General features: G+C 38.0%; 1 protein-coding gene across 1 annotated transcript; it reads left to right on the forward strand.

Annotated features, from left to right (window-relative positions):
- The first annotated feature begins 4,240 nt into the window (after nt 1–4,240).
- Nucleotides 4,241–13,007, forward strand: LOC122254735 (transmembrane and coiled-coil domain-containing protein 4). The gene is made up of 8 exons (XM_086533685.1): nt 4,241–4,370; nt 5,741–5,907; nt 7,243–7,360; nt 7,669–7,871; nt 8,177–8,273; nt 8,740–8,904; nt 9,705–9,847; nt 10,229–13,007. The coding sequence occupies exons 1-8, from the start codon at nt 4,340–4,342 to the stop codon at nt 10,829–10,831; spliced, it is 1,527 nt and encodes a 508-aa protein (XP_086389811.1). The 5' UTR covers nt 4,241–4,339; the 3' UTR covers nt 10,832–13,007.
- The last annotated feature ends 4,493 nt before the right edge of the window (nt 13,008–17,500 follow it).

Below are 17,500 nucleotides of genomic sequence, written 5' to 3' on the forward strand. Positions count from 1 at the left end.
AAAGGCGATCATAAATTCCCATATAGATCGAACGAATGACACTTAAAAGAGGACCGAATATACGGTAATTTTGTCCATCGAATGTTTTGTCGACTTTTCCCGCCAATTCTCGTGACTTGGTGCGGATGGCGCTTTTCCTTTGTTTTCCTTTTTTGTGATTTTCTTTTTTCTTTTCGCATTTTAGCTTTTTTTTTCTTAGTTTGGGTTTCTTTTTACGATTTATTTTATTTTTGTTGGTTTGTTTCTTTTTTCGATTTATTTTATTTTTGTTTGAGTTGTTCTCTGTGTATGTTTCTTTCGTTCTCTCCTATTATTCTATCTCCCATCATTATCTCTCTCTGTATCTCTCTCTCGCTCTCTCTGTATCTCTCTCTCTCTCTCTCTCTCTCTCTCTCTTTCTCTATCACTATCACTATCTCTCTCCCTCTCCCTCTCTCTCTCCCTCCCACCCCCTCCCTCCCTCCCCTTCTCTCTTCCTCTCTCTCCCTCTCTCTCTCTTTCTCACTCTCCCTCCTTCTCCCTCTCCATTCCTTCCCTCCCTCCCTCCCTCCCTCCCTTCTTCTACTTCCCCCCTCGCCACCCCCTCCCTCCCTCTTATTAATATTTCTATAATTTCTCTATACAGGAGATATGACTTATATAACTCACTAGAACCTCTACTGCTAACCTAAGCATCTTTCCCGGTCATCAGTCAACATATCTTATATTCAAAGTCACCATCACCAGAGTCATCACACGTAGTAGCAACAACATAGAGACTAGTGATGATAGTAGTAAGAGAAATGGGTATTATACGAAGGATATATAAAGCATGTGTGGATATTGATTATATAAAGTCGATGTGAAACAAAGATTAAAATTCAAAGACTGAAGACCCGACGCGAGGAAGGAAAATGAAAACGGAGAACGCAAAACAAAACGTGAAACTTGAGACCTTAAACATGAATAGTTTAAGACATGATATAACCAAAACACACTCACTCTCACTCACTCACTCACTCACTCACTCACTCACGCCCCCCCCCCCACACACACACGCACACGCACACTAAACCTTAAACAAAACCTTGAAAACAAACTTTGAACTTGAAACACAAAGACTGCAATTTACGGATAACGAAAAACAAAAAAAGTTTTTTTGGCGGGAGAATGTGACGTTCAGTTTTCAAGGAGTCTGAACAAGGGCGCTTGCTGTTTGTGATTGAATTTCCCGCCTTCAAGGGAGCTGTGAAATGCGAAACTACTATTACTCCCTCTCCTCCTCCTCCTCCTCCTCCTCCTCTTCCTCCACTTCTTCCTTTTCCTCCTCTTCTGCTCAATATAGCAATTCCTCCTGCCAAAACTAATCTTTTAGGAGCCACTAACAGGTAACCGTAATTTTTTTTCTATCGAAGAAGACTTTCTTTTAGAAGAAAACTTTCTTTTAGTTCGCCATTGAGACGAAGTCGAGAAGAAATATAATGAGAAGCTTCCTATTCATATCTAACATATTTCCGGCGAAGAGGAGCGGGGATATTTATTTTTTTACTTTTTTTTTTAATGGGAATTTGTGGGCGAAGCGGTAGGGGTTCGGGGGAATCCATGTGCTGTGAATTTTTGCGAGTTTCCTTGTCGAGTTTCATTACGGCGCTCTCGGTCGCTCTATTCCTAATTCATTCTCTCTCTCTCTCTCTTTCTCTCTCTTTCTTGCTCTCTCTCTCGCTTTCTCTTTCTCTCTCTCTCTCTCTCTCTCTCTCTCTCTCTCTCTCTCTCTCTCTCTCTCTCTCTCTCTCTCTCTTTCTTTCTCTTCGTCTCTCTCTCTCTCTCTCTCCCTCTCTCCGCTCGCTCTCTCCCATCTCTCTCTTCTCTCTTTTCTCTCCTCTCTTCTTCTCCTCTCTCTCTCTCTCTCTCTCTCTCTCTCTCTCTCTCTCTCTCTTCCTCTCCTCTCTCTCTCTCTCTCTCTCTCTCTCTCTCTCTCTCTCTCTCTCTCTCTCTCTCTCTCTCTCTCTCTCTCTCTCTCTCTCTCTCTCTCTCTCTCTCTAATTATCTTTATTGCATAAGATTTCCAGCCTTAGGTCTAGATTCTGTCACTACAAGAGGCTTATTTCTTCCAGGTGAAAGGTATCGTTCTCTAGTCTCTCTGCCTGTCTATCTGTCTGCCTGCCTATTTGTATGTACATCTTTCCATTATGTGTATGTCTGTCAATCAGCGTACATTATTTAAAAAAAAAAAAATTATTATTATTATTATTATTATTTTTTTTTTTTAATAGCCGGTAGATTTTTTTTTATACATATTATAATCAGCATTCTCGTTTCGCCAGTTGGTTTCAGTCTCGTTCGTTAGTTATCGTTATGCTTTATATATATTTTTTTTAACTCTCATTTCCATTTCATTGACATATTTTTTTTTTCTCTCTCATTTACTCACGAATGATTTAGTTCTTTCTTATCCATCTCTGTTTATATTTCAGCCGAACAAACTCTGTGAACACACAACATCATAATGATTGTGATTATAACATACGTAGCATCTTGTGTTGATAGTGATGGCCATACACACCATCATCGTCACTACATTATAACAGTTATTGTAACTAAAAACAGTTATAGTGACTGAAATACAGAACCTCAGTAGAGCGACTTTAACTCACAGTATTACAGTGACTGTAAAACTGTGACAATGAAACACACACCATTACAGTGACAGTAGTTGAAACACACACCATTACAGTGACAATAGTTGAAACACACACCATTACAGTGACAATAACTACAACACACACCATTGCAGAGACAATATCTGCCACGCAATTACGCCGACAGCAATAGCAAGCCACACCATAACAGTGACGACACAAAAAAAAGTTAAACCACATCCTTGACACTAACTTTTTCTTTTGTTTCCCCCCTCCCCCCTCCCCTCCCTGCCCCCCCATCTGACCCCATGTGACCCCAGGGTGCTACGACGCCCGGATTCGAGTGCTGATCACCCACGTGACCTGCCTGCTGGCCGTCAGCGTCGACCTGCTGGAGATGTACGAGGAGTCGGTGCTCGAGTACCTCACCATGGAGCAGAACCCCGTGACGGAGTGAGTATATGTGGTTGTGTATGTACATGTGTATGTTTATATATATATATATATATATATATATATATATATATATATATATATATATATATATATATGTATGTATATATATGTATATTTATTTATTTATTTATTATATGTATATATTTTTTCTTCTTTTTTCTTCTTCCTTTTCTTCTTTTTTTGGGGGTGCCTTTAGGAGTTTTATTTTGACTTGAGGTTTTAGGGAGGGGTTTGAAGGTTATTTTTGGTAAGAGTATTGTTACTATTACTATTGCTATTAATACTACTACTACTGCTGCTGTTATTACTACTATTGCGACTACTACTACTATTATCACTGCTACTACTACAACTACTGCTGCTGCTAATGATATGTATGATGATATGTATGATTGATATATATAATAACATGCATATGATGATAATATGTAATGATAACATTCAATAATATGTTATGATAATATTCAATGATATGAAATGCAATGATAGTGATGATAATAACAGAAAAATGTTTAAGTGTATGTATGGAATAATGATAATATAAATCTGATAATGATAATATAAGACTGATAATGACAACAACATAATGACCAAGATCATAATGCCAAGCCCCTCGTTCCCAGAGAGGAAGAGCGAGATAGAAACCAAGCGCTACCCAGATATAAGTAACAGCACAGCAGTTTGTTAGCCACCTTGGGGGGGTATATACAGGGGTTTGGCGGCTCCTCATCGGGGGGGCCGGAAAATAGATACCCATGATTATGGGGGGGGGGGGGTAAATTTTTGGGTTGGCGGCTGTATCCATTTTATTGCTGTTGATATATGGAGTCTGCAATATGTATTTGATCGAAGGAAGAGAAAAGGAGTGATCATTATCATAATTACGATACTAGTGATAATATCCGTGATTATGTTTGTCCTTGATATATATAATTTTACAGAAGGAAAATAGATACCCATGATTATGTTTGTCCTTGATATATATACTTTCTCAGAAGGAAAATAGATACCCATGATTATGTTTGTCCTTGATATATCTAATTTTACAGAAGGAAAATAGATATCCATAATTATGTTTGTCCTAAATATAAATGTTTTTACAGAAGGAAAATAGATACCCATGATTATGTTTGTCGTTGATATATATAATTTCTCAGAAGGAAAATAGATACCCATGATTATGTTTGTCCTTGATATATATATATGATTTTACAGGGGGAGCAGCGGCCCTCTCCTCTACGGCCGGAGTCGCGGTTGTGGGCTCCATGTTCGGGGTCGCTGGAGCCGGACTCACCGGTAGGCCACAATGGCAGTATTAGTGTTGTTTTTATTGTTATTATTGTTGTTGTTGTTGTTGTTATTTTTATTGTTGTTATTTTTATTTTTGTTATTATTTTTATTGTTATTATTGTTGTTATTTTTACTGTTGTTGTTTTTATTGTTGTTGTTGTTGTTATGGTTCTTGTTGTTGTTGTTGTTGCTGTCTTTTTTTCTCTCTCTCTTTCTCTTTGTCTCTATTTTTCAACTTCTTTTTTATGTACTTCGTTGCCTCTTCCTTCTCTTTGTATTTCTCTTGTTTGTCATCCTCCGCTTACTTCTGCTACTGCTCCTCCTCCTCCTCCTCCTCCTCCTCCTCCTCCTCCTCCTCCTCCCCTCCTCCTCCCCTCCTCCTCCTCCTCCTCCCCTCCTCCTCCTCCTCCTCCTCCTCCTCCTCCTCCTCCTCCTCCTTCTCCTCCTCCTCCTCCTTTCTCTCCTCAATCTGTTTGTTGTTGTTGCTTGATTGACATACCTTCTATATCTGATGTTGTATTAATTATGCGTTTCATTGGGAAAGAACAAGATGTTATTCATCGCGTTTTTATGTAAAATGAATGCTCGGATAATCCTGCAGATACCCAGACGTTCATTTTCAACTCACATTCACAGATACCCACACGCTCATAGCATACCCACAGTCACAGGTGCCCCGACACTCTTATCCCACACTTATCAATATCTAGACACTCCTATCACAGCAGTACTTACAGATATCCACACACTCAGAGACACTCACACACTCACAGACACACAGACACACACTCACAGACCCCTCTTCCCCTCACACACACACACGCACTCACTCAGAGACACTCACATACTCACAGACACACTCTCACAGACACCCCCCCCCCCCCCCACACACACACACTCACTCAGAAACACTCACATACTCACAGACACTCACATACTCACAGACACTCCCACACTCATAGACACTCAAGTACTCATATCTCACCCACTCTCACCAATCACGCTTATAGATATCCACACACTCCTACCATACCCACCCACACTAGCAGATACTCACCCCCCCACACACACACACACACCCACACCCACACTCACAGACACCCACACGCTCCTACCCCACACACACCCTCCCCACCTCACCCATACACCCACACCCAACCACACTCACCCACCAATTAACTCACATCCCACCCGCACCCACACATCACATCCACCCCCCCCACCCAGACCCACCCAGACCCACCCACACACCCACACCCTACACCCAGACCCACACCCCCACCCACACCCACCCACCCCCACCCCCACCCCCACCCCCACCCCCACCCCCACCCCCACCCAAACCCACCTAACTCACCTCCCACCCGCACCCACAGGCTTCAAGATGCAGAAGCGGATAGGCGAAGTGGAGGAATTCGCGTTCGACTACCTGACCGACGGGAGCCACTTGCACATCACCATCGCCATATCCGGGTGGCTCACCAAGGAGGGCATCGCCGAGTTCAGTCTGCCGTGGAGGACGCTTTATAACTCGAGGGAGCAGGTGAGGTGGGGGGGGGTGAGGTGGGGAGGGAGGGGAGGAGGGGTGGGGAGGGGTGGGAGGGAGGTGGGGTGGGGTGGAGTGGGATGGGTGGGAATGGAGAGGAGGGGTGGAGGAAGAAGGTGGAGGTGAGGAGAGGAGTGGGGTGGGGTGTGGTGGGAGGTGGGAGGGGAGGGGAGTGTTGGGGTGGGAATGGAGGGGAGGGGTGGAGGAGGAAGGTGGAGGGAAGGGAGGTGGAAGGAAAGAGATGAGGTGGAGGGAAAGGTAGGAGGAGGTAGGTGGAGGGAAGAAGGAGGTAAGTGGAGTGAAGGAGGAGGGAGGTGGAGGGAAGGGATGGAGGAAGGAAAGAGGGGTGATGGAGGGAAATGAAGGAGGAGGTAGGTAGAGGGAAGGGAAGGAGGTAGGGGGAAGGGAAGAAGGAAAGAAAGAGGGGTGTTGGAGGGAAAGGAAGGATGAGGTAGGTGGAGGGGAAGGAGGGAGGTGGAGGGAAGGAAAGACGGAAAGGAAGAGGGAAAGAGGGGTGATGGAGGGAAAGGAAGGAGGAGGTAGGTGGAGGGAAGGAAGCTGATTCACCAAAAAGGGCATTGTGGATTTAGGTTTCATTTTATTATTCGAGGAAGCAGATAATAAGGAGGGAAGGGAAGGTGGAAGGAGGTGGAGGCAAGGGATGGAGGAATAGGGTGGAGGATGGGATTGGTAGGATGGAAGAGGGAAGACAGGTTGGGCATGAGGGAGGGTGGGGGACAGAGGAGGGGTCAGAGAAATGGCATTGTGGGTGGGGAGAACTTAGGGTGTCATGGTGTGTTGGGGAAATACAATTAGTTGAGTTGGTTGAGAGAAAAAGATGAGAGAGAGAAATGTAGGAAGAAATGAACAAGAATAATGTAACTTTGATAAGTTTGTTGAAAAAGGGGTATATCATGATGAGTCACAGAGTCAGTGAATGAATAAGTGAATGAGTGAGTGAGACTGCATGATCATCTGTTCCGGTCAGTAACTCGCAGCATACAATCTTGTTTGCATTAATATAACCACATTCAACTCTTAGCCAAAATATGTTTTATCCTCACATGTCTAACTAAAGTTGCTAAATCACAACTAACTAGAAATCCTAAACTCATCCACACCCATCTAACTAAAACCACCAAGCACAACTAACCCAAGATTCTTAACTCATCCTCACCATCCAACAAAAGTCATCGAAATCTCGACTAACCAATTATTCTTCACTCACTCTCTCTTTGTCTAACAAAAAACACTAATGGCAATCAGCATTAACAATTTACTTACCTTCCCTTATCCAACTAAAAACACTAATCTCGACATGTATTATTTCAGTACACGCTACGATACGAGTCACAGTACCTACTCGAGCTGGGTCAAGCCATGGACTACCTCCTCCAGTTTGCTCTTTCCATGGCAGTCCAGGAGACTCTCAAGTACACAATTCTTGCTGGTGAGTGTTGTGGTTTAGGGGTTTTGGTCCCTTTGGTTTGGTATTATGAGTTGTAATGACGGGGTTTAGTCTATTGTTTTATTTATTTTGTATATGGGAGAGAGCATAGAGGAACAAGTGAGGTTTTTCAGATTTGTTGAGTAAAGGGGAGAATAGTAAATCTGAAAGGATAGTGTTTCTCTTTATTTTCTTCAAGAACATAAGGACACTGCTGTAGAATGTCAGTAACTTGTAAACACTTCAGACAAGTTTTGTTATTTTTACTATGCTATTTCAGATACATCAATAATGCTCCATCTCTCTTCCAGGTATTATTTCAGCAATCACATGGCCTGCTTCCCTCCTCACTCTGGCCTCAGTGATCGACAACCCTTGGGGAGTCTGCTGCCGGAGATCAGCAGAAGTAGGACGTCAGTTGGCAGAGGTCCTTGTCCAGAGACAGCACGGCAAACGCCCTGTGACCCTAATAGGTTTCTCTCTTGGGGCGAGAGTCATATACTATTGTCTTCAGGTAGGTTTGGATGCTATAGGAATGTATGCTTAAAGATTTTTTTCATGGTTGTTTGATAGCATAGATAATTCAGTCACTTATTTTTTCTAGATTTAGTTCATGTTCTGTGTGAATATTGGGTTGTTTGTATTTACAAAATTCCTAATTCTTGAGAAAATTGTTAAGGTAATCACATGTTTCAGAAAAAAAAAATCATTACTCCTTCTCTTGTAGTAGTTGGTGACTACTGTATTACTGTATCATTATAATCTTGTTTGGAGATTATCATTATTTGATGTGAATTTGAGTTCACTGCTTATCAACAGGAACTCTGTAAGCGAAAAGGGAGTGCAGGAATTATACAAGATGCCATATTCTTAGGAGCTCCTGTGCCTGGCTACAGCGCCGATTGGAAGGAATTTCGTTAGTATATTTGAACTTTTTTAATCTAGCTGCTTGAAATAGAATACACGTTAACTTTGGAATTGCATTTGGTATCAGTTACAAAAGATGAGCTTTGAGTAATCAAAACAAAAGTATGGTTGAAAATTTTATGAATTAAAAAAGCAAATGGACCATCGAATAAACTACACATGTTAAATTGTAAAGTAAAGATGATTCCATGACCAAAGTACAACCATGTGAGAAACCATCCATAAACAAAGCCAAAACTTTTTTCCAAAAAGGGCACAACCCAATTAAGTGAGAGGCCATTAACAAACAAAACCAAAATACTCCCCCCCCCAAAAAAAAAAAAAATAATAATAATAGTAAAAAAAAAAAACACCTCCCCCCCTAATAGAAAATGAATAAATGAATGAAAAAACACAAGGAAAATAACAATAAAGCTAAGATAAATAGATAAAGGATCGAAAACATTACCACACAGGCAACATCGTCTCTGGAAGAATCATCAACGGTTATTGCCAAGGAGACTGGCTGCTGAGGTTCCTGTATCGATCCTCGACTGGCACCATGAAGATCGCTGGCCTGATGCCCATCGACTGGCAAGATCGAAGGATGTTCAATTTTGATCTCTCGGACATTGTTACTGGTAGGTGACTTATTTTCTTTCTTTCTTTCTTTTTTTTTGTGGAGGTGGGGGTTGTTGTGTGCATGTGTATGTGTGGGTGTTTGTGTGTGTGTGTGTGTGTGTGTGTGTGTGTGTGTGTGTGTGTGTGTGTGTGTGTGTGTGTGTGTGTGTGTGTGTGTGTGTGTGTGTGTGTGTGTGTGTGTGTGTGTGTGTGTGTGTGTGTGTGTGTGAGTGTGTGTGTGTGCATGCGCATTTGGGGGGAGTGCTAGTGTAAGTACATGTACATGTGTGTGTGTGTGTGTATTTGCATTCCTACAACTGCAGTATGATTTGCAAGAATTTTTCCTTCATAAATTATCATATCTAATATCTCTGTTGAACATTAAGAACAGTAATAAGCAAAAAATAATATATGTATTGCTCCTGTCTGCTAGGACAGTGATTTTTTTCTAGGCTTTATTGATATATATGACTTCTTCTTTTTTAAATAAAGAACATGAATGAATCTTGTAGTCTATAGAAAATTACTTTCCATCTCATGTTATTTACTAGATCTGATTGTCAGCAGATCATACTTGTTAGCTATTACACACTTGCAACATTTTTATTTTATTGTTTTTAATCCTTTTATCATTTACCAACTTACTCTTTATCCCTTTTGGTTTTATGGTCATCCTTTTGGTCGTACTCACATTTTATTAGTGTCCTTATTTTTAAAGACTACTTTCACTCGTATCTTTCCTTCTTATGTGCCATTTTTGTATATTAATTTTTAAATTAAAGTCTTTTGAATTTATATTTAGAGTATATCATGTCAACAGGTCACATGGACTATGCCAAGAAGATGGATGTAATTCTCCGGTTATTAGGAATCCGCACGCGTGACCCCATGACTGAGAACGACCCCAGAGTCAAGAAGAGTGCGTCAGATTATCCAGGGTTTATGTCTTTGCACGGAAAAATGGCAAGTAGCAATACATGTCTACATTTTTTTCCTGTTTTTTATATGCTCTGCTTTACATTTGCAATGCATTGTAGTTATATCCCCTTTAAAAGCTTTTGACAATATGTACAAAAGATTAAATCCCCTCTTTTAAACTGTTAACAGTAGCAGTGTTTACTGAAGAAAATGTTTTGAGAGTTTTTTAAATATCAATGAAAATATATGGTGAGGTAAAGCCATCCTTTTGGTAGCTTATTTTTCACATGATTTGGTAGCAAGTGTATTATCTATGGGGCTTATGATTACATATAATTTTTTCATTCACTCTACCTCTTTTGGAATATATATGATACTGTTAAATAAGATAAGAAATAAATTGAACATCTTTCCTCTACCATACAGGAGTCCTCAGGTCTTCGTACCTCAAGCTCGGACAGCAGGCTCCTCTGTGGCCGAGATGCTCCGCTAGCGAGGGCCTACTCCTCCGATGACCTCCTCCTTCCAAGGGCCACCTCCTCTCAGCTCAGCAAGTCAAGTGCTGAGGACATCTCTACCCTCAGAACATTCTCCTCCACAGACCTCAGCAGCAAGGACATGTCTTTGAGTGGCGATATTGGCCCCCAGAAGCCCTTTGTCCGGGACCTGCCCAGGGGAAGGACACTCTCGTCAAGTAACCTCCTTGTTGGCAACAGGCTCTCGTCTTCCTCCTCCTCATCAAGTGACCAAGTCCTGGGGGACGACAAAATGCAGCCAAGGTCCAAAAGCTCTTACTTCACTGACATGTTCTCAAGGAAGCCGCCCCCTGCGAGCTCCAAAGAACAGAAACAGACTCTTGCTCAGGATATGTTTAAGCGAAGGACCGTCTCGTCTGGTAATCTGTTCCCAGTCAGAGGCGGTCTGTCTAATCGAGAATTCCAGCGATCGAATTCTCAGGAACAGTCCAAACAATCCCTGTTTCAAATATTTTCCAAAAAGCAGGAACGGATTGAGGAAGATAGCCCGTGATTCAGTATGTATGTACGTACACTATATTCTTATATTCCATACTTCTTATTCCCATTAATCTTTTTCTTTCATTCTTTTTAATGTTTTAAGTTTTACCATTTTCTAAAAGTGAAGTATTAGGATATATGTTTTAGATACAAAAAAAGAATACCAGTTACAAAATATATTAGGGTCTAGTAAAGGAGTCCTATAAACTATTTTACACCCACTTTCAAATTGTTTTACTTGGAATAAAGTCTTTATTACTATCCTCAGTTTTTTCTTATCAAGAGAGAGGTGTACTTGGTAGTTTGGTGATGACTGATAACGTGAACAAGTTGGTGATGATAACTTATAGATAATTGACAGGTTTGTGATGATGATTACTTGAAATACAAGTGTTAATTGAACATGTTGCATTCAGCCTGTCATCACTAACCTTTCAAGTGCATCATTGCCTTGATAGAAAAAAAACTTGAGTCTTTACATATCTGCAATGAATGATAGCATAATCAAAAATACGACTTATCTATCAAGAAAGACTCAAATAAATGGATGATAATTTACGAAACATTGTTAACCCTTCCGAGACGGGTGGTGCCATATCTTAAGGTATTCAGCCTTTATCTTGCATCTTAATATGATGTGTATTCTATTACTTTCAAGACTTGTGGTATGAAATGTGAGTCTAGATAGTATATATTAACAAAGTGATAATAATTAGCAGTTAACTAAATGAATACATAGCTTTAAATTTCAAAAAAGAAAAAATGCAGTATGAAAATAATCCAACTCGTGAAAATGCCCATCACAGAAGGGCTAATGATGGGAACCTTATGCAAAGCTCAAATTGATATCATTTTCATTATTATTTACAGATATTATCATTATTATACCTTTTTTTAGGTGGGAGGAGGTACAGTAGGGTCATAGAGTAACTGAATTGGCTTGTTAATAAATTACAGTTGTTATGTAATGTATCTTTATTTATTGTTAGTTGAACTTGCATAGAGATTCACTTGAATATCCTTTTTTTTAGTGGTTTTGTTCTTAGTTTATAAAGGATTAGTGTTTCAGTTATGGTTTGGTATTAGATTTTAAGTTTTATACGAAAGTGGAAAGATGTAATGATTGATTTGATTGATTTTCTTTCTCACTTTAATTCCCTTAAACATTTTTCTTTATATACTATGGATATTTCAACAGTCACTCAGCAATTTTTATTTGCTTTCAATAGCTGAAGATGTGAATACATTCCGAGAAATCACAGACATATTTACCTTTATCATCAGGGTGAAAAAAATATATTGATGACATGAACTAGACAGTCTTCAAAGAAAATGATATTTCAAGAATTTAAAAAGAAAATATCTGGTTGCAGAACTCTGGTTTCAAGACAATAAACAGACTTTAATAGAATATCAGCTTATTCAAGATTCTTACACAGAATCTCTTCCTAGATATGGGATGTCAGAGTAATAGTTCCAGTAATGATAAAAGATTTATTCATAAGAATATATATGATAAGCTTTATTTAGCTTTTGTACAATCAGAGGAAATAGGAATGAAGAGACGTAAAAAAGGAAAGAGAAGAAAGAATGAGAGACAAAAGTAAAAAGAAAAAGTATATTTATGTATAAAATTAATGAACTATTATTGATATTTCATAGGCAGTGATAATGTTCTGTTCAATGCGAGTACTAATGTCATGGTCATTATAGTCGTTAAAAGTTTATTTCATATGACCAATACGTAAGTTTCAATCACTTACACTTTTCATGATCATGGGTTACAGAATCACAGTATGAAGGGCTTAATTATGGTAGGACACAGGATAAGATGCATGTTCCTACTGTAAGATATATCATGCAAAATGCACAAGTTTGGATTATTAGAAAGTAATTATATATATATATATCTATATTGTTTGAAGGGAATGGCAAAACTGCCGAATCATGTTTTGTATGGATATCTATTCTCTTAATAGTAGAATTTATATAATAGTTCTTTGATTGTAACATGTTTATTATTTTTTTAGGGAAACTAGATCCCATGTTGATATGAAAAAAAAAAGGCTTGTGTGTGTGTATATATACAAAATAACATCAATTTATTTATCTACCAAATGAACAATCATACATACATATAACACAAAATATATGTATTAAACCGAAAAAAGTAAAAAAAAAAGAAAAAAGTAAATAAAATGAATACACTGCTATATTTTTAGGTGCTTCAATCATCTGCTGTTATACAATGAGAACTCACAGAATATTGAGCATTTCCTATACCATTTCAACAGGATATGTTTGGTATATGAATTCTTTATTGAACAGCCTTTCAGAACCCCAACAAATGATATTTTAGATGCTTAACCTAGCTGCTGTAGTTCCTATGCATAATATATATATATGTATACATATATATAAATAATTAACGTCCACTAGACACTAATGTCGAAGCCTATGCTCACAGCACGTTTTAGATTAGTTCAATTTTTCCCTCATTATTGTCCCCCATTTTTTTTTTTTTTTTTAATCTTCATCGTTCACAATGCTGCTGTCAGGGAACTTGTGATACGTAGCAGTTGAAGAGGCGCTACAACTCCGTGCCAATGGATATTTCCCTTTGTGTTGTTTCGTGTTCGAAGGTTCGGAAAAGAGTCGCTGTTTTCCTTTAATTCTCTCGATTGAAATGTGATACAGGAAGAGTATAAGCAAGCTAATGTGCCCTGATGTAAGTTGTTGTTATTTATGTTTTGTAGGTTGTTTTCTTGGTAAGGCCATTTTCATATTCATTGTCATGTGAGGCTTGTTCTGTTAGTGAAAAGAATGAAGTTTACTGTTTAATGTATATAGCTACTTACAGGGTGTTGATCATTTACACTAAATAATGAAATTTGATTTGTCTTAATCATAAACGTGAAAATGCATTGTGAATTTAAGCACAATACTTCCTTACCAATATGCAGGTGTATTAACCTTTATGCTTATGTAAAGAGGCAATGTTCAGTTCATCTACTACTTAATTCTGATGTAAAAGATGTACACACATATGCAACTGTTTGCTTATATTCCATCCATACGATTTTTGTTAAACTGTAATGCACTAGTTAGTAAGTACAACTGTATATTATTTGGATTTCATTTAAATGTCTTTTGATATACGTTTTGCACCAGGTTTTATAATCTGTGAGCCACCATGTTTGTATTTATCCGAACTTCATGTTACAGAATATCAGGAAAGCATAAAAACATGATTATCTGGTTTTCGACCAGGTTTCAACACGGAAATACAAACGAATGATGGCTGGCGGTAAAACCTTCAACAAGAGCAGGTTGACATGCTGTCTTGTGAGGAACGGGACAGCTAAACATGTTGTTCTGTAGTATAAGCTGTACATGTCACTTATCTGCTCTGTACCTATTAGGGAGGAAAGCGTGTGTGAAAAGCACTGCAGGTGTACTGATAGAGTAGTATCTACAGTGCATAGGTGTAGAGAGTTATAGTGTGTGTGCTTGTTAACAGTTCAGGATGCAGTACCTTGCAGGTGTGTGAGTATATGTTTGTGAGTGATTGTTACTCAATTAAGGTTTTATTAGTTCACAAATATACTTTATATGTGTCTGGGAACCTCCCTCAACTCTATGGTGTAAAACTGCTTAAAATTGTTAATCCTTTAAAAGTCTTCATATTGTTTTCATGTTATATATATTTTAGGCTTCCATTTAAGTGAAAATATGTATATAGGAGTAAATGTTACTAAAAATACTGTTATATATTAAAATAAAAAGAACATGTTTTATGAAAATATTATATAGATGAAAGTTTGTATTCAGATTATTTGCTTTATATATAAAATCTATTTTGCCTATGAATATAGATCTAGCAACTTTTACATTTGTGGGTCACCATAGAGACCCTAAAAGTCCATGTAAACATACATAACTCCCGCAACATCATATAATGTAAGATATAGCATACAGCAGTATTTAATGTTGAACCACATATCACTGTATATTGAGCACTTCATATCAAAACCTGACTCTCAGCTACCTGTACCTTAAGAAACGTGAAAGTCCTCGTGGAAACAGAAGCAGTGTCTTTCAAGCAGACTGTACCAAAGTGGCTTGACAACCGGTAACAAAATGCTGACGAAAGGAATATATATATCGTAGTGTACACTCAAAGATTTGCAGAATAACAAAGGAGCACAGGTATTGAGGGTTACTGTGTAGCGTATTAGATTTACTAGAAAAAGCCTTGTTCTTCACAATGTCTCTTGGTGTGATGTTATTGGGCTGCACCGAGTGTTGTATATGTGTCATGCACATACTGTAGATAAGTTCTGCACTATTATCATGTAAATGTACAAAAAATAGGAAAAAAAAATTGATGCTTCTTGTGAATATTTAGTTTTCTATTTACTTGGCATCATCACTGTTTTTTGGTTTTGTTTTTTCATATTCACTTCACTGAAATGAAATCTTACATTCAGTTAAGTGATGTTAGAAAGGACGTTTTTATTTTCTCCGCTTGTGTTTGACCCAGTCAGTCAGTGTATGCTACGGTACTAACTGATATCAAAATAGTTGTCTTTTTGCTTCAGAAGCCAAGTTTTGACCTTTTCATTTCTACATTGGTTTGAGGTTTGGTTAGAAGAGTCATAACAAATACTAAGGATTTTTTTTTTTTTAATCAACAGTCATATCACTTAGAGCCTTATTACCCTCATCTTGAAATGCTTTTTTCTTAAGAGAAAGTGTAATTACAAACTGTATTTTACTATTTGCTTCTTTTTCAAGGGACTTCCATATCATGCTATATTTTAAATCTTCAAAGTTTTTTAAATACTTAAAACTTTTTTATTCTCAATGAGACTATTAGAGGAGTCATTACTGGGTATGTTTTATTCTCTCAAATATGAAATATTTGCAAGAGATGTATTTCGATTTTTACACTCGGTATATAGTCCGTTTCAACTTGTTAAATAATGTAATTCTAAAGTGTGTTTTTTTTATTTCAAAACAGATTACCTCTGCATAGTTGTGTTGTGATAACCACTATTTCCTAAAGATCAAGTTAATGTTACAAGTTTTATTGCAAAAGATGTAATGAAATTACATTTTTTCCAAAGACTGAATACGAGGATGTTTTTATTATACACAATTATCTCCATAAAGAAGGGTTCTGTTCATCAGAACATACAGTGATACAAAATCTCAAAAGAGAGATTCTTATTAGGAAATTGATAATATATATTAGGGAATTAGTTACATATTTTATTATTGGCAGTTTTGCGACATTACTCTCTTATTTAATTTTTTAGTTCAATAAAATGTACCTAAAAAATATGTTTTCTTATTCAACCTGTTTGGCATGAGATAAAATTTACGGGGCTGAAATTTCTGATAACCATATTAATAGAGATAAAGTTGATATTCTTCTCATTTGGATATTATCAATAAAAATTACGAAAGTATGAAGGCAAGTAATCAAGCAAATGAGTTACTGACTTTTCTATCAACTAAAAGGTAAAGACACTCAGTTCTCTACCTCCTTCGTTCCATGAATGAACTGTCATGAAATATTTTATGGACAGTTTCCAAAGGACAAACATAATCTATGTGTAATAGGCGGCGATGTAAATTGATATATATTTTTTTTTCTGTTACAATAAGATTTCATTGTGAGCAATACGTTTATTTTCTTATGAAAACACATTGACATTAAATGTAGTTGCCTTTTCGAAAGCTTGAGATTTATCTAACTTAGATGAGGCTACATGTGATAAATCATCAGATCTTTAGTTATATCAACACAAACCTGCAGTGCAACTTGTCAACAACGAAATGATTCGGCTGAGGCCACATGATGGGGAATGTGAATATCATGAAAGTAACAACGTCTTGAAATGAACAAAAAACATTTCTAATATCAATCAAACAAAAAAGTGTTGACGTAATGATCATAAGATATCTTGGTACGAAAAAGAAAGACATCTTCCAAGCAAGCACACACTGAGAAGGAACTAAGTCGGGGAGTGAGGGGGCTTCTCTTCAGCACTAATATTTCATATAAAGATAAATGGTATTATAGATGTAATAGAGAAAATTGTGGTGAGTCACCGCTCGTGATATCCATATACACTACATGGACAACCACTATTATCTGTTGTCTTGACTAATGATACCCTATATTCATTGTCCTGATTACGCCCTGTTTTTCTTGTCATCTCTAGTCCACTGGGTTTCCCTCTGTACTGAGACAATACAATAGTATATATGATCATAAATAAGCATACATAACATATATGCGGAAGCAATGACTATGTGGATACACTCACATACTATGACATTCCAGCACGAGTCTTTAAGGACGGAGCTTTCAGGACAGACTCCCTGACCCCGAGGCGTCACTGCCATACGTCGGTCTAACAGGTCAGTTCATCTGACCTCGTCCTGGGCATGCTGATCGCGTGATTGACACACACAAGTGATCACGTGGTGGCGTGGACATGCCCTCGTGCACGCACAAACATCCATACGGAAATGTCCGCTGTTACATGAGGACATACTAAGTAGTTGATGCATTGGGGATTGAGGGCCCTCCCCTTGTAATATATATATATATACATATATATATATACACATATATATATATATATATATATATATAAATATATATATA

Source organism: Penaeus japonicus, unplaced genomic scaffold, assembly GCF_977035675.1.
Source record: "Penaeus japonicus unplaced genomic scaffold, GWHDUDI00000001_assembly GWHDUDI00000039, whole genome shotgun sequence".
Classification (NCBI taxonomy): Eukaryota; Metazoa; Arthropoda; class Malacostraca; order Decapoda; family Penaeidae; genus Penaeus; species Penaeus japonicus.